A 13,772-nucleotide genomic window follows, 5' to 3' on the forward strand; every position below is an offset into this window, starting at 1 on the left:
TGCCAGCAGTGACAGATACATAGTAAAGATTTCAAGGCTCTCCTTTAGTTCACTTTTTTAAAGGACTTAGATTAGCAGTGTGCTTAAAGCACAAGAATTCAGCTCTTCCCTCCTTTTAGTGGATTTCTACCTGTTTAATTAAAATCTTGGTAGTACCAAACTTTTCTTGTAGTTCACAGCCAATAAAGAACAACTGGTTTTTCCCCTGTATTGACTTCGGTGGAAAATGTGTCACCTGAGCAAAGAAAGTTTTAACTACTGTTTGCTTTTCTTCTCCTTTAGGGCTGACAGAGAAAACATGCAATGCCTTAGTCTTTTAAAATTTGGTAACAAAATTTAGCTGCTTTATTTTGTTGGGCTTGGAAATAACTTTGTTGGAAGTTCACTCGGGATAATTTTTCCAGTTTGCTTACCTGTACAGCTAGTTGCTCTATTTCTGAGCTCCATTCCTTCTGACCTATAGGAATTGTCCTCATGGTCTTCTGATGAATTAGACACATCAGGCTCAGTGAGTCCTGTATCTGGAAGAAGCACTCCAAGCAGACAGAGAACGGTAATTTAATGTAATTTATATTCTTCCACCACTTGGATGGGAACTATACATATCTACAGCAATTCTAGCCAGCTGGAAGTCACCCCTTCCCACTTGTTAGGAAAAGAAATGGCATAAACCAAAAGGAAAACACAGCTGCTTTCCCCTACCCTGCTGCATATCCCATCCCGCATGAATCAGAAGTGGTAAATACTATCTGAAACCAGGGCTGTCAGTGTGGTTGGTTTACCATGGTATGGCATGTCGTGTCTCTTGTATTTTGCTCTAGTGATGGCAGCACCCCAAAGTCTGGTCTTGTCTGGTATAATCAGTCCTCCATTTCTGTTTGGCCTTCTCTTCAGAGCTGCTTCATCAAGAATCTCAATAAGTTCTTTTGTCATTTCTGATGCAGGTTGCAGATGGTCTTATTGAGACTTTGGATGAATGGCTAAGTAGAGCTGAAGGGCACAAAAACATTATTCAAACCAGCTAGTTGTGCAGGACCTAATAAATGGCTACAGTGGCAACTCTGGAGTTGTCCATTTACATCGCTGGCACAAAATTCAAGAAATATAGCAATACATGCCTAATACTTAACACTTCCATACTCTGAGCCCAAATTGGAACTGCTATTATTTTGTCTTTTTCTGCAATTCTATTGGTTGATTAATTTGCTTTTTTCCTTAGTTCTTAAGACAATCAGATTGGTTTGGTTTTGTTTTGTTTTGTTTTTCCATTTGCACTTTTTTGTACAGCCTCTTGAGTTCTGTCTTGATAAATCTATGGCTCTTGGAATTAATTTATTTTTTAAATTTTTGTTTACATTCACTAGTTTCCTTTTAGATGCTAGTATGAGAATGTAAAGGAATACTGGCTTTTCCAAAGGAGAAAGAATATAAACCATAACATTTTATTTCAGAGGTCAATTCTTTTATCTTTTAAATTTAAACATAAATAATTTCTAATAACTAATAATATCACAGTTGTAACTGAAGGTTGCCTGACCATTACAGGAAATGGAGAAGTATTTCACCATAAATCTTTATCTTGAGAGCATGTAGAGTTGTGATAGGTTTCATCTTAATATTTTCATAAGGATTTGTCTGTCTCTATTTTACTACTGTTCATATATGTAACTACTCTTTTTCTTTTTTTTTCCCCTTCATAATTCATAGCTAAGTTTTATGATTCCTTGGGTCTAGTTTTCAAACTTCTGGGTTCTGCACCCACACAATTTGAAGACTAAAGTGATACTAAAATGTTTAGTATTTCAGTGCCAAATATGCTGATACTAAATAAATAAATACTAATACAGAAGAAATACAATCAGGATTATAAATATCTAACGGCATTAAATAATCCAGCAAATAGCTGTAAGTGCAAGAATGCCCTTATTTGGCCTTCAAAATCATGGTGTGTAGGAGAGGCAAAACTTGCCAAAGGAGGGTCTTGGACCTTTTTTTCCTTGAGAGTATTAATTTTTCTGCATGTGCATTTTTAAATCTATTTATTTTTCCATATTCAACTTAATAAGATGACATCTATTTCATATTACATATTATTTGGACTAAATTTCTAGAGACTTTTTCTTAAACCTAGAGCTACTGTTCATAAAAATAATGTCTAAACAGTTATTTTTGAATTCACTCTGTATGTACCAATAATTTACACAATCAGCTAAGTGCAAAGAAAAGCCAGTTTCCTTGGTTCATGGGTATTGGTCATTTCATTTGATTTTTTTTTTTTTTATGTTTCCTTTGCTGCACTTTTAATTTAGTTTCATCAGTAGCTTGTCTTTATTTGCCTGGACTGAACATTCTTCTTTCTTTACCCCCTGTTCATTGCAAACAGCCACGGGGCAAATGTAGTCTCTCACAGCCTGGACCCTCTGTCAGCAGTCCACATAGCAGGTACCTTATTCTCCTGGTTTCTGCACTCTGTTCTAGAACGCCAAGAGGATGATAGAAATTGGCCGTGGTTCCCCTCAGTCCTACTGACTCCATCAGGAGTGGTCAGGACTTACACTAGTGGTAACTTCCCTTTTGTTAATCATTCAGCAAAAGGGACTTTCAATTACTTCAAATTCTTTGATAAATAGAGACACAGGCTAATCCTTGGACAGCTGCAGCTTTTGCTTCACAGAAATCCCATGTAATTAATGTTTATTTTTCATATGCCTGATCAGAATGAGTGTGTGTTTACACTCATGATATTGAATGATTATTTTATTTTGGTGTGATTTAAGAGGAATGCTATTAAGTTCATGGCTAACACTTTCTATGATCCTCTTTACCTCTAGATATTAAATTAAGGCAGGTAATAGGCCAATATCATATTCTAGAATTTGCAAAACCCACAGATCTGGATGAGACATACTAACATCCTTTTCTTTATTTATTTATTTCTTTTTTTCTTCTTTTTTTTTTTAACTTTTTTTGTTTTTCCCTGAAACGTTTTGTTCAGTTTGTGGGTTTTCAATACTTTAGACTCAAAACTAAAAGTCAGAATATGAGACTCGGGATCACTTTCTCTCCCCTCCTCAGACGAACTGCAGTATAACATGCTAACACTGCCATGGTTCACCCAGTGCTCGCATCCCTGCATTGCTCCGGGAGCAGCACTGCCCATCTCTGTCTGACCAGTAGAGAGCAGGCGTGCAGCTACAGCTTCTTGCTTTCCACGGTGTCTCCAGCAACCTGTCATCTCTGCAGCTAACAGTGCTTCTGCATTCTTGTTGTTGTCAGTGTGATGTGTGTACTTTCACTCTTTCACTAATCAGTTTACTAGCCTCTACAATTATGAAGTTAAAATAAAAAAATAAAAAGGAAAGGAGCAAGCCAACGTGTATAAAGGGGACATTTTTTGCTATTCCAGTGTCTTACACACTGCTAAAATAATCAGAAAGTGTGATTATGGTATATTTGTTCTTATTAAATCTAATAATAAATCTCATATAACCTAAATCTCATTTATTCTCTACATATCAAAAATTAACTTATTTGTTTGTAGAGTCAAAGATTCTGTGTTGGAAAGAAGAAAATGCAAAATTAAGTAATATTTTTAAAAAACAACTCCTGTTAGAGTCAAAGAAAGAAGTGAACACTAGATTTAATAGATTAATTTAATACAGTGATTGAGCCACAAACAAGCAGACAAAAAAATACCTTAAGAGTATTATTTTTTTAATGAGCATAATCAAGATTTTATTCTCATTATAAATGAAGTAAAGAGCAAAATTACTTACCATGTCGCCATTTACATAAACACTTCTTTTAAAAAGTTTGCTTTACATGTGTAGTTAGGGACTGTGAGTAAAGTGGCATAATTGCAAAACCATGTAACAAATAGAACAAGTATCTTTTATTGCTACCACATGCACTAAGCAGCTGCCTATTTTTAAGGATTTTTTTCCTTTGAAACAAAAGGAAACCACATAGAAAATAGGGGATATATGTAAAATCCATCTTTCTGTCTTATTTAAAGAGAAAGGGAACTAATTATTCAGCTCCAGTCTGTTATGAAGCTTGGAGTTTTGTTTCTCATAGGGAGGAAAAAAAAAGGGAGGAGAGGGGCTTTACTCTGCAGCCACTAACAGCGAGAAGGAGGGGCGATGTCTTTGACAGATCAGCACGCTTGCACTAGCACCATTGTACTCAAGGAACACGTTGTGTGCGCTTTTCCACTCTCCTGTGTAGTCAGACCACTTCTGCCAGCCTTCTGAGGTTTCTGGTTGTAGGTGCGAGCCCCTGGCGCAAAGAGCAGCTAGCAGTGTTTGGCAGCTTTGGGATCAACCCCTGTCCTACCAGTGGCATTGCTGTGGCAGCTTCCAGATCAAGGCTTTCCGGCACTGTTTATTAACACATCTTGTAGCAGCACAACACAATGTTCAATTTGTCATTCAGACAAGCATGGAATATGAATGAGTCACTGCTGAATAGGAAACTTAATCAAATGCGCAAGCCAGACAGGTTGTGGTTGATGTATAATGTGCTTTTAAGGGATAATGCGGTACAAGCTGTCACTGTGTTCTTTAATATTTTGACATGCCTCTGATCAGAGTACTTTGTGTTTGATCTTGCACTGGATCAGCAAACCCTGTTAGAGTTTAGTATAAAGGAGAAATAAAGTCAATCCCAGAAGGTTTATCACACAAGAAGTTGTGAAGGAAATTTTATCTAAAAAATTAGAGGGGCCATGCTTTATGTATAGTAAGTGTTATTTCACTTTGCCTTCTCCATTATCACCACAAAAAGACAAGCATATATAGTGTGATGCTAAGCAAGGTTTAAACTAGCAGGATTAAACTAGCAGAATTAAACTCGACATTACACTGTGGATTTAACCTGAGTCTCATCCAAGCAATACTAGTAATCGTGTACTAGGTGGGAAAGAAAATCAAAGAAGCACTTCCTCTTTCTTCATCAGTTTCATTGAGCTGTCATAAGCGTACACCTGGATCTTTGCCTGTGAATTTTTTGAAGTCATTAAAATTTTAAAAGATGAAAATAGTGGTTCCGTTTGCTCAGGGGTGTTTACATTGTTTCTCTTGAGCAGCTCTATTCAAGTCTTGGTGCCATAGTGCCAAACTCCATTTCCTGCTCTCCCCAAGCATCCCCAAATGACTAGTGGATCTTTAAAGATCACTTGCTGTTCCTGGAGCAGGCCAAACCACATCACTCTTTGTGCAAATTATACTCATGTCTACACAGTAGCTCAGACACAAGGCTTGCATTTGGCTTGCCATGATTCTTTTCCCAATTATCTCCCTCACTCAGGGCTTTTTACTTAATTATCATATAGAACTGTTGCTTCTTAAACTTATTAGATTCACTCACTTTTTTTCTGTGCAAGAAGCCAATCCTGTCTGGTATTTGCAAAGACCTTCAGCATCTGTCATCATAGAGATGAAATTTACTATTCTTAAATTTTGTGTAGTAGTCTTTTAATAAAGATATTAAATTAAGGCCCATTCTTGATTAACTGCAGTAAATAAAATCCTACTAGGCCATCAGTGCTTCTTTCAGTGTAGGCCTGTTTTCCACATTCCATTAGTCACTTAGCATTAAATTAACTTTATTTATTTCTATCAGCTTCACTTGAACGATAAATTCCTTTTTGAAAGCTTTCAGATGCTTACTGCAATACAGGTTGGTTACATCAACCGTATTTTCCTTGGGAAAAAAAGTAGCAATCGTCTTTACAAAAAGGTTCCCCACTGAGCTGAAATTAAAGTTCGCTTTGACCGTCCTATCTATAGCCTGGTAAATTAGCTTCTCCTCTCTTGAAATGCTTAGAGAAGAGTTCCAATATCACTGACATTACAAACTCTCAAAGTAAGGGTAACTGTTGCTTGCAGTTATATTAATATATAAAATTTATTGACATGAAGAAGCTTACTGTTGGCCAGGACTGCAGCTGTGCTTCCCTCTTTCATCTGCTAAGTAGGAATTGTCTACTGGAGTGAGTAGCAGATGGCCCTACCTCTTTTCCTCCTCACAGTGTGACAAATGGTGGAGCAATCAGAAGAGACAGCTAAAGAGACAAGCTCAAGAACAGAAATTAGATTTTTCTCCAAAGTGGCACAAAGTGCTTCAGCTTTCCTCTCTCCTGCCAGGCTAAATAGGTGTTCTGTCCTTAAAAATACTGAACTTTTTTTATTAACAATGTATAATTTTAACCATCTCTCCTTAGCAAATCTATTAAACCCTCTAAAATGGCCCATTCCATTTTGCAGACAATTATGTATATTGCAGAGGTGTGCCTGCCATAAACACAAGCAGTACAGCACTCAAAGTTTTTATAATTCCACCTCTGAAGATGTTTTTGTAATATTTCATTATTTTCTTTTTGCATTGTTTCCATGCAGTATTATTCTTCAATACCCTACTTCACTGCAGAAAATATGGTTTGCTGTGGATTGTTCTAGTTTTTGAAAGTTTGTGTTCCTTTTGCGATCAGCCATGCAAGCTTAAAGCAAGAAGTGCTGGATCGTGCTACTAATAGGAAAAAGAAAAGAAAAGCCAGAAAGGAAAACTTCACTACATTTTGATTCAGCTTTTTGGAAATTCCCCTTCTGACACCCAGTGTTGCCCCAGAGTAATTCTGGGACAATGAAGAAAATGACACTTCACTCATTATCAAACACCAGTTAACAGCTGCAGAAATGTTGTCATTTTTTGCTTTGGATTAACAACATTTATACAGTGAGAGCCTTGTAAATAGGTAGGCTGTGCAATCAAATACTTGGAAGATAATTAAGCACTCTTTGTTCCCTTTGTTCCTGCCTCAGTCCATTAACTTTCTGTCTTGGCATTCTCAGACAGTAGAAGTCCTGATCTGATTGAGCTTTCATATGGAATGCTCTGGTGCTGTTTCATGTGACATGTCCTTTGAATATCTTTTTTATAATATGTGATCCTACATTATGCGATAAGCATCTCTCCATCTGGGCTGCAATAGTGTGGATTCAGACAACACAAGATCTGGTATTTTGATCATCACTGCTTTCTGAGATATTTAGTTCAAGCTAATAATTTAGCATATCTGCTAAAAGAGTGTTTATGTATCTGTTGGCCACCTGAACCTTACGAATTTTGCCTGGCTTTGTTGAAGTCCTCATAGTGGGGTGCTATACATATATGAACAAGAAAATAAAATAATCCCAAGCACAGAAATAATTATTTTCTGAACATGTGCAAAGGGAGCCCATGCTAAGCCTGACATTGTTTTGAAGATGGTATTTTCATTTTTGGATGCTTCTTCACTCAGATTCAGATTTATCAGGGAGACAGGATCAAAAGAAGAAGGGGAAGTCAAAGAAACACTAAGGAACCATCAGCCCATACTTACTTTACTGGGGAGCATTTGACTGCAGCCAATAAGCCTGATTTCCCACATCTCCTTATGAAAATTTTCATCTCTTAAACTCTAGGAAACCATAGATTTTCTGAGGCCCCATGATCATAGGAACTATGCAAATGTATTTTAGTAACATATGTGAGACAAAATTCATGATCTAATGTCCTAATAGCAGAGTTCTTGAAGCAAGTTACTTGAAGGCTCTGAGTTTTTTGACTTTTTGGCTTGTGCTGAAAGACAGTATTTTCCCATGCCATTTAATTAGCACACTGAGACCATCAGATTTAATCTTTCCTAGTCACTCTTGTAAGCTCTTGACAGTTTCAGTCAACAAGAAAAATGTGAAATTTATGTCTTAATCTTTCATTAAAGTAAGAGAATGGATTTATGAAGTGTCCCTTTGAAAATATTTGTGTTAGAGCTCTACTGCCTCTAGATGTGATAAGTATATGTGCTTTTTCAAGTTAGATCCATCAACAGAAGGGAGAAAATCACTTGCAAGGTGATGGTGTCAAGTCAGTTGAGCAGATAGAATTAAACTGCTGATTCTGTGCAAGATTCAAAAAACAATGTGCTTTGTAGAAAATAAGTCCCCATTACCTGTATCTTGGTTTATTAATTGGCAGAAAATGATGTCACTGAATCTCAATGCATTATACCCTCATGGATACCTTATACATAACAAATGTAGAAACCTCTAGAAATCAAATGCAACTGGCCATTTTAAACAAGAAGGCCCACTTTTTTAGACAGCATGCATTAAACAAATATGGCAGGTATGGCCCACCTTTTATCTTCCCCTTTGCTATAGCATAGTGCTGTAAGTAGAGAGTCTCCCCCATAAATGATAAAGGGGCTGTGGGGTCACAAAGCCCCTTCTATTGTGATCATTTGGTGTTTTCTTACCCAGTCTAGAAATCCAGGGTCTCTTAAAAGTGTTAGGGGAATAGCATGTTCACTGAAAAATACCTCTGCAGTTGTCAATCAAAGTCTGTGCAAATTGTAAATCGGCCTTCAGGGGAGGTTGAGTGCCCAAGGGCAACCTCTGCTGTGGTAATGTTTTAGTGTATTCAACTGCCCGTCTTCTTTCCTCAGGTCCACAAGAGGTGGCTCAGGTTCCTCCCCTTCTGAGGCTGGGCCAGTGTGGCGGTGCCCATCCTTCTTCCTCAGAGTCCTCAGAGCTGCTCTGCCACTTCAGCTCCTCCTGCTGCTCCTGATCGGGCTGGCCTGCCTGGTGCCCATGACCGAGGAGGATTACAGCTGTGCCATGGCAAACAACTTTGCCCGCTCTTTCCACCCCATGCTGAAATACATGAATGGTCCTCCTCCATTGTGAAGGAGACCTGTGGGCCTGTGGGACAGCAGGAGACCTTTGCTGGAGTGCTGACTGAGAGCAAGATGGTTTTAAAGGGTGACAGGGCTCAGCATGGCAGCTTTAGCTGTCTGCTGTAGCCACTCCTGTGCCCGTGTCTTTCTCTGCTGGCACTCCACTCAAAACGCATCAGTGTATCAGTATCAAAGTGCAAAATGTATTACCTGAGTAGCATCATTTCAATACTTGCATCCTGGGTACTAAGGAGGATGCAATGTATGTGAGGGAAACCTCTTCTGTACAGCTTTTGGGATCTTTTAGCCACTTTATATCCAGGTCATTGCCCTGTACTATGCATAGCCAAGGACTTGATACTGTAGATCCTTTCCTGTGTGCTGCTCCAATTGACCCATTAGCCAGTCTTTGTTAAATACCCTCTCAGTATCTACAGTATACAAAATAACCAATGCTTAAGGAATTTTAGAGCATTTGTAACATACAATTTTAAAGAATCTTGTATGGCAATGTATTATTCCCTGTGGTTTCTGTTTCAGGCATGGTGTTCTAACTTTTGCTTTGGATGCACAAGGTGTAAATCTGAGAAGCACTTTTTTAAGGTTTAAAAAAAATGGATGTAATAATTATAATTGCAGAAGTTTTTATGAGGAAAAAATGTTGAATGTCAAGTTGAAAAACAACATATTTATGTATGTACAGTTTGCTAAGCCAAGTTTTGTTTGTATTGATTTCTTTGCATTTATTATAGATACCATAAAATATTTTGTCTACGTGCTTTTTAATGACAACTATGGAAACCTCTAAGTTTAGAATGAAATATGTATGGTATAAAAAAATAGAAGACATCCATATGCACTTAAAAAAAGAATTAAAAAAATCTGTAACAAATTAATAGCATTAGGTATATGTTTGAATGACAAGATCTGGAAAATGACAACTGGCAGAATACATGGGAAAGTATCACATTAGAAGTTGTGCTTATACTGAAAGCAGTACATGTATTGGATTAATGATTCATCACTTCAGGTTTTTTTTCACTTTTTTTCAAACTGCTTCTTCTCAAACTTCCCTCTCACCTGTGTGGGTTTTGGTTTTTTTTCCATCTAGATTTCTGTGTATGCACTCATGTGCGGCCTTTGACAATTGGGGTTGTACCGATCCACACTGAAGCAGATTTTTTTCTGGTGGGAAACTTGATATTCTGATATTCCTGATATTCGCCATATCAGCTCAATCCCAAGATAGATTTTTTTATATTTTACCCATCATTATTTTAGTGGAATAGGCCCAAAACATAAGTGTAAATAGAAGAATAAGAGAACAAATTGAAAACTCATTAACTTTCCAGAACTATTGCAAAAACTTGCAGTCTACTCAGTGGCACTCTGCCCAGCTTAACAGTCAGAACTCAACTTTGAAAGAACAGAATTCTTCTTAATTATGAAAAAAATGGCTCTAAGTTACTGCTTTTTAATAAGTTGGAGGAATTTGGAGCCATGACACACACAATATGAATTTTTCTTCTGAGTTAAGTGTTTTTTGTTTTGAATATATTGGCTTGTGTGACAGAAATAAAAAGCCAGAAAAAACTACAAGAACATTAACTGATGTTATGTAAAATTACTTCTTGGCATGTCATCTTTTGAGCTGTTATGAGGAGAGAGTGGTCAGAGGTAGGGAACCACAAGCTGAACTCCAGCATTTGGAAGAGCCAAATAAAGCTTCCTTTTCTGATAAGTGTAACATTCACATTTTTTTGAAAAGGATTTCATATGTTCACAAAATATTTTCAATGTCCGAGACACAAGTCTGGACTGACACAAGTATGTGTTCTTTTCAAGGCTGAGTTTCCTTCATTGCTCTTCAGAAGTTAGGCTAGGCTAGATTAGTATTTGTAATCATTCTTAGTAGACAAAGATAAGGAACACACATTTGGGCTACAAGGAAGAGCTGTTGTTTACCAAAGGCCTGACATACTACATAAAATTGACCTCTCCTCTCTTTTCTGATATTGTCTATTTTGCTGCCGTAATCAATGTTAATCAGTGCACCTACATGAAGAATTCAGTAGCTTGCTGTATCAATTACTCTAAGTTGGTGCATGCTTTAGACATCCTTTCATCAGCCAGTCTCTGAGTCTGCTGGTTAATTTTGTGTTGAAAGATATTTTTGCTTTCTTTTTAAAAAGCACTGTAAAGGGAAAAAAAAGAAAAAAAAAAAGACTAATTTAGGGAGGCATAAGGATCTCAGCCTCATTGTCTCCTGTTTTCCAGGAAGTAAAGAATGTGGAAGTGTAGCCCTTTTAATTCAGTGCATTTTTGGCTGATGATTACCTGGAGTACACACATGCACTGACCTCCTCTGCCTTGCTGATGAACTGGTGAACAGTGTTCCTGTTAAGCTTTGCTTCTTTCCAGCTGTTTCAAAGTAAAGTTTCTTGCGTTCATACCTTCAAGCTCTGATCTGTAGCCATAGATCTGACTGTCAATGTACTGGGAGTTGATGTAGAGAACTTTTTTTTGCCCCCAAGGGATCTGCTCACACAAAGCAGTCCTCCCAGTGAACAGCAAACTCTCTACAATGCCTGTGAATAAGGCAGTCACAGATGGTGATGGAGACCCATTAGAAAAATTTCATAAACAGGAAAAATGCCTGTTTGTAAATCCTAAATTTCCTATTCCTTCAAGGACAGGAATGTCAGTCTGTAAGCTGATGTGTCAAGAGAATCACAGACTATTTGCATCACCAGGTTAGAGGGTCCTCTGTGTGCCACTTTGGAATTAATGTTTTTGATACTTTAAGTCTCAACTCAAAATCAGCATCAGACCAGTTAAAGTAGTTTGAGCAATATGCTCCTGCAAAAGGAATTCTAGCCATGAACCAATTCCATTATACTTCACATGTGATTTTGCAGAACTGAATCTTGATCCTAAAAACTGACACAAAGAAGGCAAAATGTAAATAAGTGGGAAGGCTCTTCTCAAGTTCCATCCCAAGAGCACCAGTGACTCGGGAGTCTAATTTGACTTCAAATCCCCATGAGATATCAACATATGCATTTATCACCACAACATGAACCAGACTGGATGGGGCAACTGTAGGGGGGAATAAATACACCCAGAAAGTTGTCAAGCATTGCAGCCAGTGGCACTAGCCAGATTGGCAGCCTGGGCATCTTTCTCATCCTGATAATGGGATGTTAAAACTCTCTTAAGTGCATAAGTTAGAGTCTGAGATGCCCTCTCTCTGTGATAAGGTGGCAACCCAACACCTCTCCTCTTCCTGAAATGTCACCTACTTGGGCTCTGCAAACACAAGGGCTGATTTCTGGGATTCACCTTGAGCTTTTGCTGCAAGGCATGATGAAAGGCAGCAGAGGAGCTGCTGAGCTCTGTGTCTGTATTGGCATTGTGTGTTCAAGCATAGAGAAATAGACTCTGCCTCTTGGGGGGAGCTCAGGTCATAATTATGTTGCATTTTTTTCCATTTTCTACAGTAGGTAAATGCAGTAGCTTCTGTAGAAGTGTAATCATCCCCCCAGCTTGACATACCTTGCAACTCTGAACCTTGCTTATTAGCTTGTAGGCGTCTCAGAGCTAGTGAGTGTTTAAAGGTAACTGTTTGCTCAGTGACTCCAGATTGTAGTATCAAGGCTCTGTGCCATTATGCTTTTATTGATAATAGTGAAAATAATGAGCACAATTTACCCTGGACTGCCTGCATCTTTTTGTGGAGCTTAATTTGTGGATCATGCTTTGTAAAATCTGAAGGCACTTTTGCAAAGTGATATTTAGAGACATTTGACAATGTTAGGAGTACAGATAATCTCAATTTGACAGAAGTAGTGTGTCCTTATTCCTCATAGCTGTGAGCATGTTGATACACATTCCCTATTCCCCACCCTGCTCCAGCAGTGATAACAACTTCTTTCTGCAGCAGATTGATAGTTCCTCACCACTGGTTTGCCACCCTTCTAGCTTTGTGAACGCCTTGTAAACAGTATTGCTCTCTCTCCAACTTTAGAATGTTTTTCTGCATATGGCTATTGAACAAGAACAAAGATGCTGGGCTTGCTTATGAGCAGTCATCCCTGGCCCTCAGTCGTGTGTTTTTTGTGGTTAAAAGATCTGTTTACAACTGATAGCATCTCTCAACATGCTCATCATCATCATGTGCATCTGAGTGGATATGTCTGTGTTTTCAAAGGCATAACAGACACTGGTTGCTCACAGCCTTCAAACTACAGATGCTATCAAGACTTAGCAACTGTAGGAGGATTCTGAGAAATAAGAACAAGTCAAGGAGAAAAAAATGTAGATTCTAAAGCAATAGAAACCATTGACCTGCTCTCTTTCTGGAACTTACCGTATTTTATTTGGTGTTTAAAGCAATAGATTACGAAAAGGAAAAAGGCAGAATAGTGAGTTTTGATTTAAGCTGAGTGGTTTGGCAGCAGTCAAATGCAGAATTCATCTAAAGCAGTATTTGTCTAAACTGAGGGGGAAAGGAGAGTGCAGAGAGGGATCTTTTGGGTTATGTGTATTTATAGGCACAGAGTTCCCCACGTAAGGGAACTTGTCTGGGCATTGGCTAAGTGGTTTTAACCTTGGCAACATGTTGTGAAATGCACTACAGCCAGCTAAATTCTATTGTTGTTACCCTGTTTGGCCGTAATTAGACCCAGAGGGACATAGGCATGAAACCTGTATTTGGGAGAAGTTGTGCAGTGGTATAATATTAAGAACATTAGAATGTTCTAATAATATTCCCAGATAAATAAATAAATAAATAAATAGGAATTATTTAGAAAATTAATTTGTCTTCCCAGAAAGGAGTAGATAAAGATCTGTGAAACAAGATAAAAGGAAATTAATAACTGCTAGCTGAAGCACTGAAGATTTGTCATAGACTATGGCCTGGTTAAGTAACAGAAATCTGAATTTTGTTAGATGATGGCTCTAAAAGTGAACAGGAACTGAAGGCTGTAGCATCTATTGTTTGGTGCCACCTAATATATCATTCTGGAAATAAATTGGTCAAAATTGCTTTGTC

The 13,772-nt window shown here is 37.9% G+C and overlaps 1 protein-coding gene across 21 annotated transcripts in view; it reads left to right on the forward strand.

Annotated features, from left to right (window-relative positions):
• SYNE1 (spectrin repeat containing nuclear envelope protein 1) overlaps positions 1-13,765 on the forward strand; it is a 290,658-nt gene extending 276,893 nt beyond the window's left edge. For 19 of the 21 annotated variants that reach the window (XM_077782169.1, XM_077782171.1, XM_077782168.1 and 16 more), the window contains 3 exons: positions 464-553; positions 2,384-2,442; positions 8,486-13,765. In XM_077782169.1, the coding sequence (XP_077638295.1) occupies positions 464-553; positions 2,384-2,442; positions 8,486-8,726 (390 nt within the window). In that variant the 3' untranslated portion in view covers positions 8,727-13,765. The remainder of the gene's footprint in view (positions 1-463; positions 554-2,383; positions 2,443-8,485) is intronic. The other 2 variants (XM_077782182.1, XM_077782185.1) reach the window with 1 other exon arrangement.
• Positions 13,766-13,772: the final 7 nt, after the last annotated feature.

Source organism: Lonchura striata, chromosome 3 (genome assembly GCF_046129695.1).
Source record: "Lonchura striata isolate bLonStr1 chromosome 3, bLonStr1.mat, whole genome shotgun sequence".
NCBI classification, from domain to species: Eukaryota; Metazoa; Chordata; class Aves; order Passeriformes; family Estrildidae; genus Lonchura; species Lonchura striata.